Genomic DNA, 9465 nt, shown 5'->3' on the forward strand with positions numbered 1-9465 from the left:
GGAGGAGTCTGAAACCGAGGCGAAGAAAGAGAGGAGGAGAGGGCACGAGGGAGCGAGGGCAGGGGGGAGGGGTAGAGAGAGAGAGAGAGAGAGAGAGGTTGGGTGTCAGTTTATACGCCTCCTTTGGCGGGGCTCTCACCTGCGCCTCTCACGAGCAAGCAGGGACAAAGGACGCACACACGCAAGGACGCCAGGTCCGGCAGCGACGCGCCTCGAGCGGCTGTGCGGGCGGGGGAGGGCGAACGGCAAGCAGGGAAAGAGGGAGAGGAAGGGGAAAGGTTGTGATGCCGGCTCAGGCCATCGGGGCCGGGCTGTGGGGCAGGCGAGGGAAGGAAAAGCGGGGAGACGGGAATGGGGAGCCGGGCGGAGGAGGGCGCGGAGGGAGGGGAGAGGAGGGTGGGGCGGGGGTGCCAGGGCCGCACCCGGTCGGCCAGTTCCCTGGTGACTCAAAAGGCCCAGGCGGGTGCGGATGTGTCCGACAAGGCTCCCAGGTGTCGGGATTGCCTCGGCCGGGGGGGGGGGGGGGGGCGGCCTCTCGCCGCAGCTAGCCGCGTCATCCCACCCGGCCAGCTTCCGTCCGGTGCGGGAGCCCAGGGCGCCATGCCCACCGGCAGGCGCGCAGACATGCACACACAAACGACACGAAGATCTCCGCCCTTCTCGCGTGGACCGGCGCGATCTGCAGGATTGACACGGGCCGGGACCGCGTGCGCGCGCCACCGTCAGCAATACCACCACCCCACCGCCAGCACCACGCCCCTAGCCCCCCCCCCTCCCCCCCCCCCCCGCCCCAGGAGCAGGACCAGAACAGGCCGGAGTGACGACCGGGCCCGGGGGCCGCGCACGTCCCAATCTCCCCCGAAGGATCGACGCGCTAGCACACCGAGGACAGCAAAGCGAACCCCGAGGCAAGAGCCGAAGAGAACCGGCCGGAGAAAAATAAGGACACCCACGGCGGGCGCAAGGCACGCAGGGGCACACCGGGGACAACGGGGACGGGAGCGAGGGATTGCCCGAGAGGGGGCAAGCCGGGCCGAATGGGGAGATCAGCGCGGCAGGGGGGGGCACGATATCCCCCGCGCCCCCGCGCGCGCGCGCGCCCCCCCCCCCCCCCTTGACCTGCCGCCGCCTCCTGATGGGACTGCCCGGTGCGCCCGGGGCCCACCAGAACGGCGGTGTTAATTGGTCCGATCGTTGGCACATGACATTGCGACAGAAGTAGGGTCATGTGCATTTGCACGGGTTCATGCCCGAGAAGGGGCCCAGGTGCCGCCGCATGCGGGACTACGAGATGGCAAACGCTCTCAGCCCGACGGATGCGCGCCATCTACGATGCTTGTACTCGGACCTGGGGTCCGTGGGTCGGGCTGGGCCTTATTTTGGTATTTACATCCGCGGGTCGAGAGCAGGATTGGCGCGTAGCCCCCGAGCGGGGGGGAGGAAGAGCACAGGGCCGCCTGCCCTGGGCCGGGGAGGGGGGGGGGGGGGGCAATAAAAACGGCAACGGTGGGCGATGCCCCGGCCAACTTGCCGGAGGACGAGCGTGTGACTGGGTGTGCCGCTCTAAGGGGGGGGGATGCGCTACTGGCTGGACATTGTGGCGGGACTCAGGGAAGGGCGGGGGAGGGGGGGGCTTCCCCGTTCTGCTGTGGCGCTCTTGTCCTCGCCATGGGCCGCCTCGTTGGGTGTTTGTTTCCGTGCGGGCGGGGGCAAGGCCCTGGTGCCGCGGATCGCGCCCGGGCCCCGGGGTGCTACACGCCCGGCGACGTGCTGGGCAGGGACCCCGGCCGTGGGAAGGGGCGGGGAGGGGGAGGCCAACAGGAGGACGGATCTAGACATGCCGGGTAGGGGGATGCATGTCCCGGAGAGGGGCCCCTCGAAGCCGTGACTCGGGAAGGAAGATCTCGATACCGCGCTGCAACATACACACACACACACACACATGTGGACAGGCGACTGTCGATAGGTGTGTGTGCGTGTGCCAGCCCCACATCCCGGATGCGCGAGCAGTGTCTCCAGCAATCTGAAGGTAGCAGCCATGCCTCCGGCTGGGTCTCGGATGCCCAGCGGGAAAGAACAACAAGACGGGCGTCCGGCTGCCCCGTCACCTTTCCCTGGGGGAGGGACACGCCGCCCGCAGGGACCCGCTCGACGTGAGACCTGGAGTCGCGGTGGCGGGGACAGTGGCGGGGGCGGTGGCCGGGAATAAAAGGCCCCCTAGGATTGGCCTCCCGGTCCTTGTGTGATCCAGCACTCTCCTCTGCTTCCCCTGTTGTTCGTTTTATTTTGCACATATTCCCCCGAGTGCTTGTTCGCACAAGGGCCACCAGCATTCTGCCGTTCCTTCGAAGCGCGCCGACCCCCTCGCCCTCCCCCCACGACACAGCGCCGCCTGTGGCCTCCCTTCGCTGAATGTACGGCCCCCGAGCGCTCCCCCTGCCCGATTTGCCCACACCCATGCCACTGGCTCGGCCGTTGGGGCTCCTGCCCGGGCATCCAGCGCCGCCTCGCCCCCCCCCGCCCCCACTCGCGCCCTCTTGTCACTTGCCTCGCCGAACCCCCACTCACCCTGGGCCACATGTCCAGTCACCCCCTGCCCCCTTATGGCCATGCTGTGCTGGCTTCTCGTCGCGGCCCTGGCGCTGGCCTCCGGGGCTGCGGCCCAGGCCGGCGAGCTGCCAGAGCCCTTTGAGGGTCTGTCGGCGGTGGTGCGCCGCGGCCCGGCCGGCGCCGGACGCCCGGACTTCCTGGTCCCCGGCATCCGCGGCTTCACAACCATCATGCTGCCCGAGGATGCTGGCCCGGCCCGGCTGGTCATGCGCATGGAGACCTCCATCCAGCTGATGGGGCCGCTGGAGGGGGCCGTCGAGTCCGGGCTCTTCCTGGCCGAGACGCCGGCCACCTCGCTGCCGGTCCACGCCGGGGCCTTCCCCCCGGGGCATCCCCTGCACCAGGTGTACACCGATCCCCGGCTGAGCACCTGGCCGCTGGCCTGGTATGATCGTGACAAGGTGCTGCCCTCGCAATGGCCCGGTGGGGTATTCTGGGCCGATGCCCGGGGGCTCATGCATGGGACCTTCCAGCTGGCGCCCGGCCCCGAGCCCGGGGTGCAGGCCGACTCGAGGCTGGTGTTTGCCCCGGCCGGCCTGCCGGCTGCGACCCGGCCACCGGTGCTGGACTTCGCCGTGCTCACAGACCGCCGGGCCCCGGGGGATGGGCCCTTCTGCGAGCAGGTGGCCATTCTCTCGGAAGCCGACCAGGCCGGCGAGGCGTGGATGGAGCTCCGAGTGGCGGCCCTGTGCCTGGGAGCATCGGAGCCCCGGGTGTCGGGGGTGCTCTTCCGGGCCCGGCTGACGCACGCGCACCAGCGCACCTGGCTGGTCCGGGGCGATGTCAATGCCGATGGGCTGGACGATGTGCTGGTGGCCCGGCACCAGGGCAACCAGCTGGTCTTCCACCTGGTGGCCTCGTGCCGGGGGTGCGCCCCGGCCGGGACCCCGGTCGAGGTGGACTTCGGCGAGGCGCTGCCGGTCAGCGCCCCGGCCGCGGCGACCCTGCCCGCGCCGGAGGAGGTCACCCTGTGCGCGGATCCGGACTCGCCGCAGGCCGGCACCGCCACCCTGCGCCAGGTCCCGCACGCGGCCCTGCTGGACGTCGATGGGGATGGCGATCCCGATCTCCTGGTCAGTGCCTATCGCGATCATGGGGTGGCCCATTTGGGGTACTGGGTGTTTGCCAATCGCGCGGTGGGCCCGCTGCAGGATGCCCCCAGCCAGGCGGCCCTGGCCCGGGGGGAGCTGTTTGTGCTGCAGGCGAGCCTGGCCGCCCGGCCGGCGGACACCAGCGGCTGCCTCGGCCTGCCGGGCCCGATGGCCGGCATGCTTGACCGGCACTTCGGCCCGGGGGCACCCCCGGCCGAGGGGACCCCGCCGGCCCATGGCCCGCGGCTGGCCCGCCACCAGGTCACCTTCGCCGACCACGAGCCCAATCCCCAAGTGCAGAACCTTTCCCCCTTCTTCGCCACCGGCGAGGTGATGCTCTACCGGCCGGGCCCCGGGCCGCTGGACCGGCCGGGCCTCTTCACCGGCGCCCGGGCCCTGAATGTGGGCGTGCGCCAGCGTGGGCAGCCCTTCATCCCGGGCAATGTCGGCTTCCGGAAGGACAATTGGCCGCTCCTGGCCAGCCCGGTGCCGCTGCTGGCCCTGGAGAGCCGGCTCATGTGGGGCGTCCTCCCGGGCCCGGGCGGCCCCACGGCCGCGGCCCTCATCCACGCGGAGGTCCTGGCCCCGGCGACCGGCGACAACGCCGGCATGGTGACCCTGCGCTTGGCGATCAACCCGCTGCTCGGGGCCCGGAGCTATGGCTGCGATTGCAGCGGCCGGGGGACCTGCGCGCTGGCTGGCCCCGAAGCCGGGCGGTGTGTCTGCCTGGCCGGCTTCACCGGGCCCACCTGCGGCGAATGTGCCGCCGGCCATTACAGCCGGTCGTGCTTCCGCGCGGCCACCTGCGATGCAACCACCCTCCCGAGCACCGGGGCCGAGGGGCTCGGCCTGTGCCAGTGTGCCGAGGCCTACCAGGAGAAGCCCCCGGCCAGGGCCTTCGGGGACTTCCGATCGTGCACCCTCTGCGCGGCGGGGTACTTCCGGCCGGCCGGGGCCCCGGCCGGCCAGTGCGCCGCCTGCCCGGCCCATTGCGAACTTTGCCTCGACACCTCCGGCCAGTGTGTCCTGTGCCAGCCGGATGCCGTGATGCCGCCCCAGTCGACCGAGTGCCGGGGCTTCGCCAGCCCGGCCGAGGCGGCGGCCATTTGCGGCGACGGGTACTTCTACAATCCGCAGGCCAATGCCTGTGACACCTGCCCGGCCGGGTGCTCGCTGTGCGCCGGGGCCAGCCGGTGCACCGCCTGTGCCAATCCCGATGCCGCCCTGCTGGATGGCATGTGCGTGCTGGATTGCCCGGCCGGCATGTGGCTGCGCCCGGCCGCCCCGGAGGACGAGCGCCCGTTCAATGTGTGCGAGACCTGCGATGAGGCCTGCAAGACGTGCACCGGCGCCACGGCCTACCACTGTCTCTTCTGTGCGCCGGGCTACCATCGGACGATGGGGCTCTGTGAGCTGAGTGCGTGCATGGCGCCGAGAGGCGCAGCCGGCCGAGGAGCCGGGGGCCGGGCGAGCCGGGAGGCGAGAGGAGGGACATGGGTGCAGGGGGGGGGGGGGGGGGGGGGGGGGGGGGCGGGGGAGTGACATGGGGCACGGGCATGTGGGGCGAAACAAATGGCCCCGCCGCCCGGCGGGCGCCCGGGGGGAAGGGAACTGCCGTGGCGGCGCCGGCAGCGGACCTCCTCCTGGTGCAGCTGGTACCTCTTCGTCATCCTGGCGGCATCGGCCGCCTCCTTGCGGATATAGGCCGCCTCCTTGGGTGAGCTACCTTCCCCCCGCCCCTCCCCTCCGTGTGCAGTCCCGCCGATGCCCGACTCCTCGGACTCCGCATCCAGCGGGCCGGGCCCCGGCCAGGGGAGCTCGAGCGGCTCGCCCGGGCCCGGGTCCTCGGCGAGCGGCAGCCACAGCTCCGGCCCCGGCCCGGGCTCATCGGACTCCTTCTCCACCAGCGGCAGCCCGGGCACCACGCCGGGCGCCGGGGGCACCAACTACATGCTGATTGCCGGCGGGGCCGGAGGCGGCCTGCTGCTGGTCATCGTGGTGGGGCTGGGGGTGGGCTTTGTGGCCATCCGTCAGCGCCGCCGCCGGGGCGACGCCTCGGAACATGACGCCGGCTCGGCCGGGCCCGGCGGCCCCCGGGGCAAGGGCCCCGCCAGGGCGGGCGACCCGGAGTCCGGGTCGCCGGACTTGCGGGACTTCTCCGACTCCAGCTCCACGCTCAACAGCACGTCCTACCTGCTGGGGAGCCCCCGGTCGCCGGCCCTGTCAGCCGGGTCGAACGATGACATCAGCACCGGCAGCGGGGCCTCCTCGCCGGGCGTCGACGGCGAGGCAGGCGCGACCGCCGCCGCCGCCGCCAGGCGCCCAAACATGATTGATCCCAGCCTGCCAGGCTTCCTGCACATCGACTACGACCAGGCCGTCGAGTATTCCGACGACCTGCCGGTCCTCGGGGTCGGCGGCCAGGCCGAGGTCAAAGCCGCGCACCTCCGCCTGGAGGCCTTCCAAACCAAGACGCACCTGAACAACCTGGACAAGATTGAGTTCGAGGGCTTCGGCACCACGGGCCGGGGCCTGGCCGCCGTGAAGACGGTGTTCGGTGCGCCCCTGCCCCCGGGGCGGGCTGGCCTTGGGGCTGTTGTGCATTGTTGCCCATGCGGCGGCGGCTGCTGCTGCTGCTGCTGCTGCCGCTTCTTTTTTCTCTTCTCGGGCCCGCCATATCCGCTCGCGACCCCGGCCGTTGTCCTAACCCCGACCTTGGTACTCTGCTGGACCCCTTCTCCTCTTGGCCTGCGGCCCCGCTTGCGCGCGCGGGGACAGTGTGCGACGAGTCGCGCGTCGCCTGGGATGCCTTCAAGCAGGAGCTCATCACCACTTGGTACGTGCGGTGCGCGGGCATGCCCCGTCCCCCCCCCCCCCCCCCCGGGCCCCAACACAATGGCGGCGGTGCATGTGCCTGCCTGCGGCATTCCCTCTCGCGCATGCCGCCCCCTGGCCGGACACCCACAATCTCTGACACTCGCCCTCCCGCTCCCCCCCTCCCCCCCCCCCCCCCCCCCCCCCCCCCCCCCCCCCCCCCGCCCCGCCCCCCCCCCCCCCCCCCCCCCCCCCCCCCCCCCCCCCCCCCCCCCCCGGCCGCCCCGCCCGTCCCCCCCCCCCCCCCCCCCCCCCCCCCCCCCCCCCCCCCCCCCCCCCCCCCCCCCCCCCCCCCCCGCCCGCCTCTCTCCCCCGCGGCGGACGTCGCTGCCGGCGGACATCGGCGCCGGACCCCGCGCAGGGCCCTGAGCCAGGCGGTGCACACGGTGCCACTGCTGGCATTCACCCACTCGCCGCCGTCCATCATCACCCCGGTGTATGACACGGACCTGCACACGCAGCTGCACTGTGCCGGCAAGGCGCTGGCCGGGCTAGCCCCGGAGCGCCTGGCCGTCCCGTGGCACATGGCCCTGGACGTGGCCCGGCAGGTGGCCTCGGCGCTGGCGAGCATCCACGACTTGGGGTTCTCGCACTCGGACATCAAGGCCTCCAATGTCTTCCTCCAGTGGATCGACCGGCCCCAAGCGGAGACCATGCGCCTGAAGGCCAAGAACCGGGCCAGCCGCGACACCAGCCTGGCCCTGTCCGCCGGCCGGGGCGGCTTCTGGCGCGCGGTCATCTGAGACTTCGGCATTTCCCGGCCCATTGGCCATGCAGGCGCCGGGCATTGGACCCAGGAGCCGGACGGCCCGCCGCCGGCCGGGCTCTCCCCGCGCTACGCGTCGCCCGAGGTGCGCACCCACCCCGGCGGGGCCGCGGGCCGACACACGCGCACACTTGCATACGACGCCGGGGGCGGGGGGGCAGCGGGGGGGGGGGGGGGGGGGGGGGCAACGGGGCGACCGGAAAATGCGGCCAGCCACAGGCGCGCACGCACACTGGCGTGCCCGCCCGCGCGCGCGGGGGCGCACCATGCCCGGGCAGCCGTCGGCCGATCGGCCCAGGCCCGCGCGCCCCGTCCGGAGCCGGAGGGGGGGGATGCCTGGGGGCGATCGGGCTCACGCACGTCCGGCCGCACAACATTCACGGGCACGAGGAATCGGGCCGCCGCGTCGGGGGCCCCGGCCGCCAGAAACACTAACCCCGTTTCGTGTTCGGCCCTCCCGTCCCCCCCCCGACTGGGCGCCAGCTCTTCGCCTGCCACCGGGACCAGTCAGAAATCGCCTGCGACGCGCGCTACAGCGACATGTACGCCCTCGGGTCCATGATGGTCGAGCTGATGACCCGGCGGCAGCTTTGGGCCGGGCACACCCGTCAGGCCGTCGAGCAGGGAGTCCTGGAGGGCCGGCGCCCGGCCACCGGGCCGGTGCACGGGCCCTGGCCGGTGGCCGTGCGCCAGGCCTTCTCCGACCTGGCCACCCGGTGCTGGGCCCAACGCCCGGGGGACCGGCCCACCTCGGCCGCGGCCCTGGCCAGCCTGGGCGCCATCATCCAAATGGCCCGGCCGCTGGTGGCTCAGACGCCGGGGCACACCTGGCGCCCGGGGGCCGCCGAGCCGCCGCTGCCGGCCGGCTTCGAGTGCGAGCCGGACTTCGGGTCGGCCGGGTGCGCGAGCGCCGCCCACCGGCCGGCCTCGGCCGGCGCCGGGGCCGCCGGCCCGGGCCCCGTCGGTCCCGGGACCGACGCCGGCGGCGGCGCCCACGACAGCCTCTACGGCACGGACCCCCTGGGCTCGGTGCACTCGACCAACATGATGGGCGGCGCGGTGCGGCCCTCGGCCGCGCCGGTGCGCGCCCGCGCCCCGCTCGGCGCCGCGCCCTGACCCCCCCATGCCCGCGCGCCGATCGGCCGCCACCGACAGACAGCCCTCCCCTTCACACGGGCGGCCATTGTCCGCATCCCGGGCCGGGCCGGGCCGGCCCCGCCGCCGCCCGGGGAGCACGCCAACAGACACGCCCACACCACACACACACACGCGCGCGCGCACATCCCCCTACGCATGTGCCCCCCACCGCACACAATGTGCTGCAGGCCCTGCCTCGGCCCCCGCGTGACCGGGGCCAAATAGAACGTTCGTCCTTGTGCAGGCCACCGCCGCCGCGCCCGGTGTGAGGGGCCTTTTCCTGGGGCTGCGGGGGGGGGGGGGGGAAATGGCTTGCTCGTAATACATCCAGCCATTATTATTTTCCCTTTTTCCTGGCAGCCGTGCCACGGCGGGCCGGCCTTTGGCGCCTGCCCTTGGCCGATGCCTGCCCCGCTAGCATGGCCAGCTGCGGCTCAGGCCGGGGTCTCGGCGCGGGGCGGCCCGCCCTCTTTTTTTCTTCCCTTTTCCCCCCCCCCGTCAGGCGGGTCGGAACAATGCGCCGCATACTGCCCGGGGGCGGGGGCGGGGGCGGGGGCGGGGGGACGCTTTTGCCCGCCTCTTGATGGACCGGGCGGAGGCCCGACCGGGGGGCGGCCGGGCAAGTGGCTGGGGCGGGGGCTCCGCCCCGGGCTCGCCGGATGATCATTGCATGTCCGCCCGGGCCTCCCCCGCGCGCCCGGCCCCGGCCCCCGCCCCCTTATAGCGGGGCAACGGGGTCGCCGGGGTGCGCTGGGGGTAATGCCTCCATGGCCAATCGGCGCCCCGCCAAGGGCCGCAAAAAATAGCGCCGCAGGAGCGCGCGGCCACCGGGTGAGCCCCCCCCCCCACCCGGGCCCGGGGCTCAGCGGAGCAGGGTGCTTTTCTAGGGCGCGGAACCGGAGGCGAGGGATGGCCTGATGGGGGCCTTTTTTTCGCCCCCCCCCCCGCCCCGCCCCCCCCCCCCACCCGGGCCACAGCGACAGCCGG

General features: G+C 73.4%; 2 protein-coding genes across 2 annotated transcripts in view; one reads left to right on the forward strand and one right to left on the reverse strand.

Annotated features, from left to right (window-relative positions):
* The window catches only part of H696_02015 (hypothetical protein), a 2583-nt gene extending 2184 nt beyond the window's left edge, over window positions 1–399 (reverse strand). Inside the window, exon 1 of the mRNA XM_009495913.1 lies at window positions 178–399. The gene's annotated coding sequence lies outside the window, so the exon portion shown is untranslated. The remainder of the gene's footprint in view (window positions 1–177) is intronic.
* Window positions 400–2194: 1795 nt separating this feature from the next.
* On the forward strand, window positions 2195–8623 carry H696_02016 (hypothetical protein). Its single transcript, XM_009495914.1, has 6 exons — window positions 2195–2414; window positions 2587–5118; window positions 5458–6258; window positions 6480–6537; window positions 6937–7426; window positions 7825–8623. The coding sequence occupies exons 2-5, from the start codon at window positions 2604–2606 to the stop codon at window positions 7316–7318; spliced, it is 3756 nt and encodes a 1251-aa protein (XP_009494189.1). The 5' UTR covers window positions 2195–2414; window positions 2587–2603; the 3' UTR covers window positions 7319–7426; window positions 7825–8623.
* The last annotated feature ends 842 nt before the right edge of the window (window positions 8624–9465 follow it).

Source organism: Fonticula alba (genome assembly GCF_000388065.1).
Source record: "Fonticula alba strain ATCC 38817 unplaced genomic scaffold supercont2.3, whole genome shotgun sequence".
Taxonomy (NCBI): domain Eukaryota; order Rotosphaerida; family Fonticulaceae; genus Fonticula; species Fonticula alba.